Genomic DNA, 16305 nt, shown 5'->3' with positions numbered 1-16305 from the left:
GTTTTTCCAAGGCATGGTTAGATGCCAGTGTTTCCCGTCATAGCTATGCAAAGATTTGATTTCAAAAACAGTATCATAGCTATTAAACTATATCTTATTATGATTTTAATCTGTATTTAACCTCAGAACGATGGTGGCTGTACTTTAATAAATCATTATTATAATCTTAATTCAAGTGATGAAGGATTCTGAAAGTCTGACAGTAATCAGTGTTGAGTAGGCTACTACTGTGAAATGATTAGGTTGAAAACATTCGTTAGAAATGCAGAAAAGCAATCAGAAAGTAATCAAATGTAATCAGTTACATTACTTTAATAAAGTAACAGAAATAGTTACACTACTTATTATTACCGTACATTTTAAATAGGGTAATTTGTAATCTGTAACCTGTTACATTTCTAAAGTAACCTTCCCAGCACTGATGATAACTGCTCTTCCTTAAAGTATAAAATGTGATTTTTGTAAAAAAAAAATAAATAAATAAAAAAAAAGGGGGGGGTATAATGGACATTAAATGTACTCAGCTTAACTGATACTGTTCTTTATTTGGGTTGTAAATGTGTTACAATCACTGATGAGATACAGTGGGGTTCAGTCAGTCCGCCCGGCCGCAGGGGGCGCTGTGCGGCTGCAGCTTCCCGCGAGAATCAGGAGGAGAAGAAGAACATCCGGGCATTGTTCCGTCGCAGGAGAAACGGCTGACAGGAGCGTTCTGCTACGCACCACAGAGAGCTCCTTTCTTTACTCTCGACATGGCGGCAAGTATTTCTGTTTGATTATTGTTTGGGGCTGGATTATATTCGACAGAAGCATGTAATTCCCCACACAGTAGTTCTGCGCTCGGAGAATGGCGGATAACAGTCAGCCCGCTCTGAGCGAACAACAAACCTGCTATCTTCAGATTAGCAGGCTAGCGGCTAACACTCGATAATAATCAGCGAGGGCTGTAATACTCTTGAATTATTGTGGCTCTGTGATTGTGTCCCATCAGGCACCTGAGGCCGGGCTGCAGGAGGCTCTGCTCTCAGATGAAGAGCGGCGGCGGAACTCGAAGCATCGCTCCAGATCACGATCGCCCGCCCGGAAGCGGAAGTCAGGTAAACCGGGTTCATAAAGAATGGCATGTCGCAGTCGTTCTCATTACTAAAAGCATCGCGAAATAATGTCTTCCTCAGTATTCTTGTTTTCCAAATATGTAAACAGTCACTTGACAAGCCTTAAACAACGTCTACACAATAATTAATTCGTATGTTTTGGTCTTCTAGGAGACAAGAGGCACAGACGCAGCCACAGCAGAAGCAAAGAGGTAACTAATTTTAGTCCATTGATGTCATGTAGACCTAAATTAAACTGGTCACATCATCAGTAGTTTTACAGCTGGCATTGCTAGTTTTAGTGCTGGTAAGTATGCAGCTTAGACAGAAGGAGTGAGATGCCAGACTGAGAGGAAAAGCACTGAGATATACTCACAAGTGCATGCAATATTAAGTTTATTAATATTGATTACAGATGGAGAGAAATGTCTGTTTGGGAGCTTTTTTAACGTCCTGTATTTTAGATCGTATGATAACTTTTCTATAATAAATTATACTCAGCGTGCTAATGCACGAAGAGACTCTCTGAACAGAAGACGCTGCTGACAGATAGCAAAATTATATGCCTACTACCTGGACAGGTAACTATCAGTCATTTAAACTTATTTGCCTATTAAACGATATCTTTTTGTCTCACAACCCCAGTTACTGCTTTTTTTTGCAGAATTGCAATTAAAAATGAGTGGCTGTTTCTAGTGCTGGGCGGTATACTGGTTCATACCGGTGTTTATTTTTGTTATGATATGGGCATTCTAAGTCAATATACTGCAGTATTTCCTCTCAATCAGTAGAAAATATGGTTAACACCCGGTCATGCATGAGAAAAAGAAATACTGTCATGTACCGTGAAACCGGTATAATTTAGAAAAATACCGTGATATAAATTTTTGGTCATACCGCCCAGCACTAGCTGTTTCCGATGTGAATGCATGCAGATTTGCACAGTGTTGAAGTCCGTTTAAAACCGTAGCGTTGCGCACACCAAGAGTATTTTTCAGAAATGTATTAGTTTGGTCTTAATAATTGGCTGGAAGGTCATTAGGGCATTGTACGCAGTGACCGTGAGTTTCCCGTTCATTTTCACAAGAATCATGCCACTTTGTTGTGTTTAACGACAGATTGCTTTATTCATAATGTATTATTATTTAATGCTTTGTTAACCTGTTCTGCCCTACAAGCCTAAACACGGTGATTACACTTGTTTTTAAATTGTAAATTTACAGCCATTTTCGGTTGGTGTTGTTACAGCGTTTTGCATTTGTATGGCAGTATTACCTTTGCATTTCTCAAAAGAAAACATTTTATGCAGAAACAAATGCGTTACACCTAAACTCACTTAATACATGTCATTTTATTTTGTTAGTTTTATTAGCTCTCACTTGCATGCAACACAGAGTGCAATATTGGAACAGAAATCGTCTCAGACGTGTAGGATATTATCACTCACTAGCATGAACCCAACTCAATAATACAGCATATTTAACAGTTTATTTTATTCATCAGTCGTTCGATGTGGGTGTTCTGTTCTTGAATGGGACAAGGCCTTTTTTTCTTTTTTGGGGTAGTGAACTGGGTGTAAATGTGTTGGTTAAATGTGCTCATTTGTGTTAAATGTAACTGTACACGATGCACTCGGATGGTGGTGGAAGTTGGCATAGGGTTTTTTAAAAACAGTTTTTCTTGTCAGAATTATTTTTTATTATTTTTTAAATTAGTTTGTGCTCAAACCAACTTACTAACTCTCTTTATTGCACTATTTTCCTGAAAGAGACCAATTCTTCTTAAAACAGGCACGGAAGAAGGCCTCTGAGAAAGCTCTGCGGTGTCGGAGCGGATCAGAGGAGCAGCTGGAGACGTCAGATAAAGACATGGAGGAGCGGCGTCGCCGGAAAGACAAGAAGTCCTCCAGACCAAGAAGCCTGTCACGATCACGCTCGAGGGAAAGGTATTTCCCTTTGATTCGTTTGAATCGTCTGAATTCATGCAACAAGTGAGTATGGCAAGGTTTAGTGTGCTTAGATGTCAAATTATATTTTACTGTAGGCGACATCACAATCGAAACCTGGACAAAAGAAGGTCTCGCTCGCGCAGTCGAGACAAGAAGAGACGGGCTAAGTCTCGATCAAACTCCAGAAGCAAACACAGACATCGCAGCAAGAGCAGGTTGGAGCAAGACTGTGTGTTTGGGATTTTGCAGGAAAATGCGGGTTTGTGCTAAGACTGTGAGATGGTGTAATTTTGTCTAGGGAGAAGAAGAAGAAGAGGACAGAGAAAGCACGGAGAAAAAGTCTGAGTCGGTCAGCGAGCCCGGTGACCTTCAGGGGCAGAAACACAGCCATGGATGCTCAGGAGGCTTTGGCCAGAAGGTAGAGCGCCGTCTGTTTCCCAGAAGTACAAAACATATGATTTACACTCTATAGAACAGCAGCGAGTTCATTTTGACTGCAAATTTTGGTTTAGTTTTAGCTACACTCTTTTGCTTGTTAGTTCTAGTCATCTGAATTTCCAGTTTTAGTCGACTGAATATCATAGCATTTTAGTTGAGTAAATCTATAGCAGATTTGAACATGCCATATAGACACATCACAGCCTGCATGATTTGACAATCACACTAAACGCATCGCAGTTTCAGTTAGGAGTGTGCAATATTGAGAAGGAAAAAAAACGTGATTTTTAAAAAAAAATTTCCCTGATAACTGTAATTTAACAATATTTTGTTGAGTGTGTTTTTGTGCTGGTATTTTGGCTGGTTTAGGCCTGTCATGGATAAATTACACTAAAACCGCCAGTAGGTGGCAGCAAGTCTCTGTCTTAATGAGTGAATCATTGAATCGTCCATTCAAACGATTCATTCAAAACTTCTGATTCATTTAGAAATCAAGCATGTCTTTATGAATGGATCTTTGAATCATTGACTCAAATGATTTGTTCAAAAACAGATTCATTCAGGAACGAAGCACAGTTGTGTGTTGCTCGGAGACGCACAGATCTGCTCCGGCTTTGTTTGGAACTATTTTCATTGGTGAAACAGAAAAAAAGAGACACTATTGTGTCTAAAATGTAACTCACTCAATATTGACTTCTTGTTTGCTGAACTGTTGTATAAAATTAATATCGCATTTGTGATCACGCTCTCGTGCTCATATTTAGGAAAATGGCACTGTTGTCGGTGTCATATTACTTAACTCTATAATAGGATGTAACGATTCACTCAACTCACAATGCGATACAATTCACGATACAATAATTTGAGATTTAAGACAGATTATAAATTAAATGGTGTCCTTTTATTATTTCTCAGACAAAATGCTGCACATTTCTTTGAGAAATTGAAATATGTCAAATAACAAAACTAAATTGAACTTTAAAAACAAACCCCAAATCAAATAAATAAATACAAATAAATCTCTTCAAATAAACAAACGTAAGGCTTTGCCTGTGCTCTTTTCATTTACAGTTAGAGGCAACCACCGTATTTTAATCGCGATCCAAACAAAGACATTGCATAAATGCAGCATGAGTAGTTTTTAATCAAAACTAGATTGTATCATTTTGAAATTTGTATCTATTTTCAACCAGCTCGGGTGCATCGTTACATCCCTACTATATAAATATAAAAACAAACCCATACAGGGATATTTTTCTTTCATAACTTGAATTACAGTGGCATTCTAATCAGCTTCGGCACACATATAGACTTTTGGACTTTCAGGACGGGTTTTTGTTTAGTTTTTGCAAAGTGAGTGACGCTCGATAATGTCAGCTTGCATAATCGTTAAAATAAAGCAATAAGCCCCGTGAAGCCGTGGTTTACAGTGACTGCTGTGTTATGCATTCAAAATATTATAGAAATATAGAAGCTCAGTGTGGATCTTGATAAACCAAGCCATTCACACAGAACGCATATTCAACGCATTTTCTAGACGGACAAATACGACTGCTGCACTCGCGTCTCACACAAGAGATGTAGCCATGCAAAGTTAAAACAGTTTAAACTTTTAGAAAACACGTCGCGAATTTGTGGAGGTTTATTCCTTTTCACTGCGTCTTGTATGTTTTTAAATGCAGTCTGTGTGATCGGCGATTCGGCTCTTTGTATTAAGCAATGCATAAATACATGATGCTGTTTTGTTCATAACTGTTTATGCAATTTACGAAATTATATTTGATTTATATGATTTAATGTTGACGTAATGCATGGTTTTTTATTGACTTATTTCCTTGCGTTGACTATTTAAATGTGCTGCATTATTTTGCTCATTGCGCCCTCCTGTGGCCTCGGGAGACAAGACAAAAGTTTCCTTAAGACCTATTTAATCTGCATATAAAACATTAGAAATTAGATATTTGTTTAATTTTTATTGTGTGTTTGACTGTTAAAACTAAAAATATTTGTTGTTTGTCTCAATAAATTGGGTTAATTTAAAAATACACTGGTTAAATTTAAACCTTTTTTTCTATTGCTCTTTGTTTTAAAAAGGTTATAAAAAGTGTCAATAATTATCGATACCGAACGATATGAAACATTATATCGTTGATACATTTTTTAGCTATATCGCCCAGCCATAGCTCAACCAATCAGAATCAAGGACCGGAGCTATCCGTTTTATAACAATAATTATGATATTATCTCAGACGATAATCACACAAGCCAAGTTTCAATGTTATTATATCCTGCAGCCCTAATGGAGCTCTGATTTGGACCGCAGCAAAACCACCCACTGTGAAAACCACCTAAAGGATCTGACTAGTCGATGAGAAGCCTTGTAGTTTTCACCTTCACTGAATATGTTCTCCTCTCACTCTTAGGTTGGAGAGAGCAAAGAAGCTTCAAGAACAGAAAGAAAAAGAGTTGTTGGAAAAACGGCAACAACAAGAGATAGCAGCAGGTAAGTAACTGGCACAGATCATCTGAGCTCAGCGCTACATCTCTCTGATATATGGCTGGTTTCCCAACAGAAGCAGCTCCACTCTTGTGCGATACGGCCGCGGCAGCACCCAGTCCTGGCCTGAACGTTGCAGCGCTGCTCGCGTCCGGCACACAGGTCACTCCTCAGATCGCAATGGCCGCTCAGATGGCGGCGCTTCAGGCCAAAACGCTGGCAGAGACGGGCATTGCTGTGCCAAGCTACTACAATCCCTCAGCGGTGAACCCAATGAAGTTTGCAGAGCAGGAGAAGAAGAGGAAAATGTTGTGGCAGGGGAAAAAAGAAGGGGTGAGGACTAGCAAGTCACTGATGATGTAATTAATATATGTTTGGATTAATTGTTCTTGAGTCTATAGCAGCCCATAGAACAGTTTATGGGAACGTTATGAAATTTGGCAGACTGATAGAGGATAGTCTGAACATTAACCAAAGCAAATTTGGATTTTCTAACTCAAATCCTCTAGCGCCACCGACAGCTCAGCTGTGCATTTGTGTTTATTCAAAACGTGACACAAGCTAAATATGTTTCCCGATCATTTCTGGGCTCGTTCTGAGTTGGAAGCACCCCGTGACAAATTTTGCATCTTTTTATGCCATAAACAAAATTCTGGTGAAAATCGTGTGAACCCATCCTAGACGATTCATGCCATTTTTACCAAAACTGGCTCTGATCGTCTTCAGACCAAGCTTTTTGATAGACCACACTGTTTTTATAACTTTTGCACAGTCTGACCAAAAATCATAACACCAGAAAAATAATCTTTAGTGCTCATTTTGCCATTGATAAGTGATTCGCTTTTGCAAAGTACTAGCTGCGTCTCATTCTAGTAACAGTGCTTTTGACATCCTTAAAATCTTATGTGTGTCTTAAGATGTTCTGCATTAATATATATGTGTTTGTGTTGTAGGACAAGTCACAAACAGCTGAGCTTTGGGAGAAGCTGAGTTTTGGCAATAAAGACCAAAATGTGAAATTTCGCAAACTTATGGGCATCAAAGTAAGCGTTCTCCTTTTCTACTTTTCATTCGAAATGCTCTTAATGTGTGAACTGGAGAAATCGCTCATTTTAATATAGAAATATTTTTATATAGAATAGTTTGTATTCATATTTTGAATTGGCTTTTAGTTTTTAGTGATTTTGTGCTTTTGTCATTATTTTATTATTTATTATTTTTCAGTTTTAGTTTTTATTTCCAGTTAGTAATTTCAGTGCTTCAACATTTTTGTTTAGTTTGCTTTTCATCAAGTATTTATATTTTATTACAATTAACAAAGATGTTTTAAAGGGGTCATAGGATGCTACATGCACTTTTACAAGTTGTTTGAACTGAAATGTGTGTTGGCAGTGTGTGTACACAACCACCCTATAATTCTCTGAGAGCAGCTCGGAAGAGAGGGGCGGGGTCAGCAGAGCTCATTAACATTTAAAGGAAAATGCTACAAAAACGGCTTGCTCTGAAAAAAGCTGTTTTTGACAGGGTGTTTTTACACTACCGTTGAGAAATTTTAACCAAAATATGTTACAGACTTTTCATTAAGACCCTAAAGAATCATATCAACTTGTGGAAAATGGGCATCATATGACCCCTTTAATAGTTTTAATTGATGCTGATGACCCTGTTGTGTTCACCGTAGGATGAAGAAGAAGGTAGCTCATCAGGAGCTGCTAATGAAGAAGGACTCAAAACCTTGCAGCAGCAGGAAGAGATGTTCCGCAATCTGGATGTTCAGTATGAGATGGCCCGTTCACAGACACACACGCAGAGAGGAATGGGCCTTGGATTCTCCTCCTCGTTTTCCTCCAGGGGCATGGATGCTGTCTGAACATTCGGTGTTCGTGCTTCTCTTTTCTGTAAATTCTGGCCGACGTTGCCGCTGTAAAGCTGATTTGTACGTGCTTGTAGAGAATGCCGGTGCATTAGCTTGCATGTATGATTCATCCGATCTGTCATTGTATTCGTTTTGAAAATTCACCTGTAAATACAGTTGAGTGCTCAAGCATATACCGTTGCTTGGTCTCTGAAAATTGTGTTTAATATTGTAAAGCTTTTGTTTGGATTTTGGGAAACATGATTGTATATTTCACTGTGTTTGTATTGAGACTGTCTAAAGCTAGCGATTCCTGATATATCAGTGACCAAGGGTACCAGGGGCTATGATATATTGTGAATGCTGTAATGCTTTTAATAAAATTGTTACTACATAAATATATTAAGGACGCAAATTAACATGACAGACGTTTCTTCAGTTTCTACCAAAAAAACAGAGCAACACCATTTCATGTTTAGAACAATAAAATAATTTAATATACAAAAATACATTTCATCATTGGATCATACATTTTTGATCTTTGACTATACTTCTACTAAAAGAATCTGACGTTGAAAGATTCATGTAAAGCACATTCTAAGTGCTTTACATTTAAAAAATAATCAACAATAAAAGAGAAGTTGATTTAAAATAATTAAAATGTATTTAAAAAAAAAGATAAAATATAGTGCAATCATTCAGTAAATGCACCGCTAAGCAGATGTGTTTTGAGTCTGGATTTAAATATGCACATCTGATCTCTTCTGGAAGCTGGTAGCTGAAAGCGGACTCCCCTTGTTTTGTGTGAACCCTTGGTATTTCTAACTGACTCGATCCTAATGATCTGAGTGGTCTGTTAGGTTTATATTCAGTGAACATATCTGCTATGTATTTAGGTCCTAGGCCATTGAGTGATTTATAAACGAGTAAAAGTACTTTAAAATCAATCCTAAATACAACTGGAAGCCAGTGTAAGGACCTGAGGACTGGTGTAATACGCTCAGATTTTCTGGTTCTAGTCAGAATCCTGGCAGCAGCGTTCTGGATGAGCTGCAGCTGTCTAATGGTCTTCCTGGGAAGGCCGGTGAGGAGACCATTACAATAGTCCACCCTGCTGGTGATAAAGGCATGAACAAGTTTCTCCAAGTCTTGACTGGAAACAAAACATCAAATTCTTGCAATGTTTTTGAGATGATAGTATGCTGATTTAGTTACTGCATTGACATGACTACTGAAACTAAGGTCTGTCTCCAGAATCACACCAAGATTCCTGACTTGATTTTTAGTTGTTAGACCCCTAGAGTCAAGGTATGCATTCACCTTGAGAACTTCATCTTTGTTTCCAAATGCAATGACGTTTTTTCCTTGTTTAACTGAAGAAAGTTCTCGCACATCCAACTGTTAATTTCATCAATGCATTGGCAGAGGGAGTCAATGGGGCTGTAGTCATTTGGAGATAAGGCTAGGTAAATCTGGGTATCATCTGCATAGCTGTGATAGGCGATTTGGTTCTTTCTCATTATTTGACTTAGTGGGAGCATATACAGGCTAAACAAGAGCGGTGCAAGAATTGAGCCTTGTGGGACTCCGCATGTCATGGACGTCCACTTAGACTTATGCTCTCCTATACTCACATAATAACCTCTCCCTTCTAAGTATGACCTGAACCATTTGATTACCATCCCAGAAAGCCCGACCCAGTTTTCCAGTCTCTCTAGTAGTATGTTATGATCGACAGTGTCAAACGCAGCACTGAGATCTAGTAGTACCAGCACTGATATTTTGCCAGATTCAGAATTTAAGCGAATATCATTTATTATCTTAATGAGCGCTGTCTCTGTGCTGTGATGCGGTCGAAAACCAGATTGAAAATTGTCCAGGTATCCATTTGAGTTTAAGTATTTGTTCAGCTGATTAAAGACTACCTTTTCAATAATCTTTCCTATAAAAGGAAGGTTTGATATTGGTCTATAGTTGCTCAATATGGTGTTATCAAGATTGCTCTTTTTCAGAAGGGGTTTAACAACTGCAGTTTTCAGGGAGTCTGGAAAAGTCCCAGAAAGAAGTGAGGCGTTCACCACTTCTAAGAGATCTGCTTCCAAACAGTTAAGCACCCTTTTGAAAAAATATGTGGGAAGTGTGTCAAGATAGCAGGTTGACGATTTAAGGTGCTGTACTATTTCTTCCAAAATTTTGCTATCAATTTCTTCAAAAGCAGACATAGTATCTTCTTTTTGATATTGTGGTCGAATCTGTCTAACCTCTGCATAACTTGGGGATGTGCTAATCGCCTTCCTGATATTATTGATCTTCTCAGAAAAGAAGGAAGCAAACTCATTGCATTTGCTGTCGGAGAGCATTTCACTGGCAATCTGACTTGGGGGGTTTGTCAGTCTCTCAACAGTAGCAAAAAGAGTGCGAGTGTTGTTTAAGTTACTGTTTATAAGGTTTGAGAAGAATGACTGTCTAGCTTTGCCTAGTTCCACATTGAAAGCACGAAGGCTATCTTTATATATGCTATAGTGGATTTCAAGTTTCGTCTTCCGCCACATCCGCTCAGCTTTTCTGCATTGTCTTTTCATACTCTGAACTGCTGTTGATTTTCTCCAAGCTGATTTCTGTCTGCCAGTCTTCTTGCTGACTTTCAAAGGAGCAATGTCATCAATAACATTCTTAACTTTTGAGTTAAAGGAATCAAGGAGAAGATCAACAGAGTCTGCAGAAATGCTTGGTGTTAAAGATATAGCCTCCATAAATAGCACACTAGTGTTTTCGTTAATGCATCTCTTTCTGACAGAGACAGATCTAGATTCAGTGGTAACAGAGATCAATATATTAAAGAAAATACAGAAGTGATCAGATAGTGCTACGTCCTTAATAACAATGGATGAAATGTTTAGACCTCTACTGATGATTAAATCTAGAGTATGTCCACGATTGTGTGTGGGTTCATGCACATGCTGAATCAGGTCAAAAGTGTTTAAAACAGTTATAATTTCTTTTGTAGTTTTGTTTTCTGCATTATCTATGTGAATATTAAAATCCCCTGCAATAGCAAAACAGTCAAACTCTGAGGAAATCATTGATAGCATTTCTGTGAACTCTTCAGCAAAGGCTGGAGAGTATTTTGGAGGCCTGTAAATAATAATAAACAGAATGCGTGGAGCACCTTTCAACACAATCCCTAGATATTCAAAAGACAAGTACTGACCAAATGACACTTGCTTGCATTGATAGACATCTTTAAATAGAGCAGCTACACCTCCACCTCTCCTAACAGTCCTGCAAACACTCATGAAAGTAAAGTTAGGAGGGGCTGTTTCATTGAGGACCGTTGCACTACAGCTGTCTTCTAGCCATGTTTCGTTTAGAAACATAAAATCCAGGTTGTTTGTGGTTATTAAGTCATTGATTAGAAATGATTTATTTTTTAGTGAGCGAATGTTTAAAAATGCTAACTTGATGGCATTGCATTTTGTCTCAACAGCAATATTAGTTTGATGCATAACAGGCCGCAGATTAGATAAGTCAGCCGTACGGCTTAAGAAGGCCTTAGACTTTCTATCACGTGATAAAACAGAAATAGAGAAAACTACAGGCACACTGGGTTCCCGCTTGTTCTGTAAACATTTGTGAATGTTGCTGCTATTATAGCGGGGACCCGACACATATCACTGAGAGCTGCTATCAGTTGTTTTTGGTTCACCTACAGCAGATGGAGGGTTTGGGCCCTGGCGCTGTGGCAGCGGCCGGAGAGCTCTCACAGGAGGAGGAAGACGAGCTGGGCCCACAGGCTTTGGTGGTTGTGGGGCCCGCCGTTTTTTAGTTGATATCTGGGGGCTTGCAGCAAAAGAGTGGGAGAGTCTGGTCCCAGCATAAACCAGTTCCTCCATTTTCTGTGAGAAGCTTAGAAGTGGAGATGTTGGAGAGAGGAATAATGTGTCTGGTGAGCGGGGCTCTAGCTCTGTTGTTTCCGGTGGCTGTGATATGTTGTCCTGGCTTCCCTGGCTGTTTTCCAGAAAGTCGTCCTTGGGTGCTGAGTCTTGGAGCTGTTCTGATACGTCACAGTCTGTCTGTGATGAGCTCTGTGGGAAGGGCTCAGCCGGGATGGTGTCCATGAGCAGTGCTTGTTGTGGCTGCGTGGTGTTATCAGTGTCCTTGTGGGATGTGTCAACCACATGATGACTCGGAAGCTGATATGAAGTCCTGTGGTCACTCATACTCTGTCCAGGTGTGTGTGTGCCATTCAGGTTGAGTAGTTTGGCACACACTACTGAAGGATGACGGATGGAGAAGTAGATGTTGTCCTTTAGCACTCTTGCACCAAGTTTGTTTAGGTGGAGGCCATCCAGTTTAAACAGTTGTCTATGGCCCCAGAAAAGATTGAAGTTATCGATGAAATTGACTCCTTTTAAGCTGCAGATTCTTTGTAGCCATGTGTTCAGCCCAAGCAAACGTGAAAACATATTAGTTCCTCTTGCTGGGAGTGCTGAGTGGTCTGTTAGGTTTATATTCAGTGAACATATCTGCTATGTATTTAGGTCCTAGGCCATTGAGTGATTTATAAACGAGTAAAAGTACTTTAAAATCAATCCTAAATATAACTGGAAGCCAGTGTAAGGACCTGAGGACTGGTGTAATATGCTCAGATTTTCTGGTTCTAGTCAGAATTCTGGCAGCAGCGTTCTGGATGAGTATGCTGATTTAGTTACTGCTTTGACATGACTACTGAAACTAAGGTCTGTCTCCAGAATCACACCAAGATTCCTGACTTTATTTTTAGTTGTTAGACCCCTAGAGTCAAGGTATGCATTCACCTTGAGAACTTCATCTTTGTTTCCAAATGCAATGACTTCAGTTTTTTCCTTGTTTAACTGAAGAAAGTTCTCGCACATCCAACTGTTAATTTCATCAATGCATTGGCAGAGGGAGTCAATGGGGCTGTAGTCATTTGGAGATAAGGCTAGGTAAATCTGGGTGTCATCTGCATAGCTGTGATAGGCAATTTGGTTTCTTCTCATTATTTGACTTAGTGGGAGCATATACAGGCTAAACAAGAGTGGTCCCAGAACTGAGCCTTGAGGGACTCCACATGTAATGGTCGTCCACCCAGTTTTCCAGTCTTTTTTAGAAATATGTTATGATCATTTAAGCGAATATCATTTATTATCTTTATGAGCGCTGTCTCTGTGCTGTGATGCGGTCGGAAACCAGACTGAAAATTGTCTAGGTATCCATTTGAGTTTAAGAAGCTTTTCAGCTTCTTTAGCTTCTTAAAATCTTACGATTTTGAAAACGGCATTTTCAACGATCTTGCCTATTAAAGGAAGATTTGATATCGGTCTACAGTTGCTCATATGGTGTTATCCAGATTGCTCTTTTTCAGGAGGGGCTTAACAACTGCAGTTTTCAGGGAGTTTGGAAAAAGTTTACCACTTCTAAGAGATCGGCTTCTAAACAGTTAAACACTTTTGAAAAAAAAAAAAAAAAAAGACGTGGGAGGTGTGTCAAGGCAGCAGGTTGAAAATTCCAAAATGTAGCCACTATTAACAGTGTTTGCCTAGTCCTTGTACTAGCTTGCATTACTGTGATCTTACGATTTTGCGATTCTTAATAGGTGAGTTAAGCCTAGGCTGATCTAATTTAAACTACCTGAGAAAATATGCATACTAAAATTAATGATTAGAAATGGTTGTTATGAGTGTTCCAGTGGAAGGTCATCTACACACCAAAGATACACACTTTGACTGAATTGACTGATCATTAAATGCTAGCTTACTATAGTGCATGTTAAGCTTATAATATAGTACACTCCAGAGTTTTATTTTAGTGTATATAGGCCATACATTGTACACTTAGTATAGTTGCCTGACAGTATTTGTTCTAATCAAAATCCAAAATCAAATTGACAAATATCCTCTTCAAACCAAAGTGCCTCTATTAAATATAAATGATTATTGTGATTATTATTAGGATATAACAATGCTAATACTAATAATGAAAGATCATTTAAAAAATATTTTTTGTAGCCAATTTTTAATTATAAATGGACTAAAAAATTAATACAGGATGTTCTTATATGTTGTTTTCATTCTAAAATTAATACATGACAAAGTGAGTTCATAATGCATTTTGCATAAAATAGTAATTACCCCAAAACTCTAATAACATGTTCACAGTTGTATTATATTTTGAAAAAATATATATTACATTATGAACATTTGTTACATTTAACGTACTACATTGTGAGTTGCTACATGATGCATTATTCTGCAATTGTATGCAACCATAATGGAGAGGACCACTCTCAAACTTCTGTGAATGCACTGGTTTAACATCATGTGACATATTACGGACTGATTGGACTTATTTTTCTGGTCTTTTACAACAGCTACAGAATGCCCTGACAGCCAGCAGCTACACTTATGCCGTTACCTTTGGTATATAATATTGTAATATCCCTAATCTTTCTTGTAACTGGCATATCCAAATACTATTTATTTACGCGTAAGATAGAACCACCTGTTGAATCCTGTGAAGCAGCAAAAACGCCATCTGATATAAATCACATGAAGCTACGCAGAAACTGAGTTGGACAGGTTTATCATCCTTCTTTCAAATCCAGCAGCAGAGGCATTGCCATTCATTTGGAGGTCCTGGAAACGGTTTACTAATCCAGCTGCATCATAACCATTTCCAGCTCCTATATATGGGCTTCAGATCATCGGCACACAAACTTTCATCCAAGCTGCTTAACTTCTTAACAGGTTGGCCTAAAATCATGAGAGTGCTCTCTTTATATTCCTTTTAGAACCAAGCACTACATTTGTCAACAGCTAGCTGTGGAAATGACATAAAAGAAACTATTTCTTTGGAATAATTTGTGCTTTAAGGCTATTAACCTACAAAACTGCCACCTTCTGACACGTAATGTATGACCTACATCTAAGTATGCTTATTTGCTTTTCTTATTTGAAATTTATTTTTAGTAAAATCAATGTAATACATTTTTGTTCAATAACATTTTCACATGAAGCTACGCAGAAACTGAGTTGGACAGGTTTATCATCCTTCTTTCAAATCCAGCAGCAGAGGCATTGCCATTCATTTGGAGGTCCTGGAAACGGTTTACTAATCCAGCTGCATCATAACCATTTCCAGCTCCTATATATGGGCTTCAGATCATCGGCACACAAACTTTCATCCAAGCTGCTTAACTTCTTAACAGGTTGGCCTAAAATCATGAGAGTGCTCTCTTTATATTCCTTTTAGAACCAAGCACTACATTTGTCAACAGCTAGCTGTGGAAATGACATAAAAGAAACTATTTATTTGGAATAATTTGTGCTTTCAGGCTATTAACTTACAAAACTGCCACCTTCTTGACACGTAATGTATGACCTACATCTAAGTATGCTTATTTGCTTTTCTTATTTGAAATTTATTTTTAGTAAAATCAATGTAATACATTTTTGTTCAATAACATTTTTTCTTTTGTATTTTGAGAGAATTTCATGGTACTATTTAATATTTATGCAATAATTATGATCAATTTTTCCCATTGAGAATAATACTTTTTTTTTTTCTAATAATCTTATATTACTTTTCAATTATGGCAGTATTTCATGTTAAAATGTAGACAATGCCTTTAAAATCCACTTTGTGAAGGCAGATTATTGCCATCTGGTGGGAGTAAAAAAAAGAAAAACTTCTGAAATTCCGTCGGAGAGTCATGTTACAAAAAGCTCTATACAAAAGCTCTATACAAAAGAGTTGTTTTTAGACATAAATACTTATTTTTGTGGATTTGGATTTATATTTAGACATTCTCAAAGACAACTTTTTGTAAAGGTTTTTTTTTTTTCTTTTGGTTGAAATGTTGGTTTTGAAATATTTTTGCATTAATTGTACTACAGTCAAACCTGAACACAAAGAAATCCATTTTATCACACATATCATCAGGGGCCAGTTGCATAAACATAGCCGCTATGTTAATTAAGACTGTGTCTTAAGAACTAATCAGTCCTACTTTTTGGATTCAAATTAGACCATTCTCCATTTTTATAGCTGACTTTAAAAAAGTTATGACCAGTCTTAAAGAAAAATAATTAGATGACTAAGTTTTTAAGACTAGTCTAAGTGGTTCATGCAACCGACCACAGAGTTCAACAAAAAATGTAACAAAATCAATTTTGATTTTAACCTCGTATTTGAGACTTCTGGTTCAATTTTGCCATATTGTAACACACACCAGTTCATTTGTGTGTGTATAATAGTGTTCTGTATGTGTGTGTGCGTGTGTGTGTCTCTCTCTGTGTGTGTGTGAGTGAGTGAGTGAGTGAGTGAGTGAGTGAGTGAGTGAGTGAGTGAGTGAGTGAGTGAGTGAGTGAGTGAGTGAGTGAGTGAGTGAGTGAGTGAGTGAGTGAGTGAGTGAGTGAGTGAGTGTGTGTGTGTGTGTGTGTGTGAGTGAGTG

At 38.1% G+C, this 16305-nt stretch overlaps 1 protein-coding gene across 3 annotated transcripts; it reads left to right on the top strand.

Moving 5' to 3' along the window:
* The first annotated feature begins 649 nt into the window (after positions 1-649).
* rsrc2 (arginine/serine-rich coiled-coil 2) lies at positions 650-8247 on the top strand. Of its 3 annotated transcripts, none has more exons than XM_016568153.1 (10): positions 650-758; positions 989-1097; positions 1266-1306; positions 2885-3039; positions 3138-3257; positions 3341-3460; positions 5904-5983; positions 6054-6310; positions 6931-7020; positions 7659-8247. In XM_016568153.1, the coding sequence occupies exons 1-10, from the start codon at positions 753-755 to the stop codon at positions 7845-7847; spliced, it is 1167 nt and encodes a 388-aa protein (XP_016423639.1). In that variant the 5' UTR covers positions 650-752; the 3' UTR covers positions 7848-8247. The 3 variants fall into 3 exon arrangements, with proteins under 3 accessions (XP_016423639.1, XP_016423641.1, XP_016423642.1); XM_016568155.1 differs by having other exon boundaries at positions 651-758; positions 992-1097; XM_016568156.1 differs by lacking the exon at positions 650-758 and adding an exon at positions 1596-1675 and having other exon boundaries at positions 1077-1097; positions 2863-3039.
* The last annotated feature ends 8058 nt before the right edge of the window (positions 8248-16305 follow it).

This window comes from Sinocyclocheilus rhinocerous, unplaced genomic scaffold, assembly GCF_001515625.1.
Source record: "Sinocyclocheilus rhinocerous isolate Xijiao unplaced genomic scaffold, SAMN03320098_v1.1 scaffold1915, whole genome shotgun sequence".
NCBI classification, from domain to species: domain Eukaryota; kingdom Metazoa; phylum Chordata; class Actinopteri; order Cypriniformes; family Cyprinidae; genus Sinocyclocheilus; species Sinocyclocheilus rhinocerous.
Note: the sequence above shows the minus strand (reverse complement) of the source record. Positions and strands in the feature narration are given on the sequence as shown.

Coding starts and splice junctions, on each gene's coding strand:
- rsrc2 (XM_016568153.1), top strand. Junction 3,040..3,137: donor CGATCACGCTCGAGGGAAAG/GTATTTCCCTTT, acceptor ATTTTACTGTAG/GCGACATCACAATCGAAACC. Junction 3,258..3,340: donor AGACATCGCAGCAAGAGCAG/GTTGGAGCAAGA, acceptor AATTTTGTCTAG/GGAGAAGAAGAAGAAGAGGA.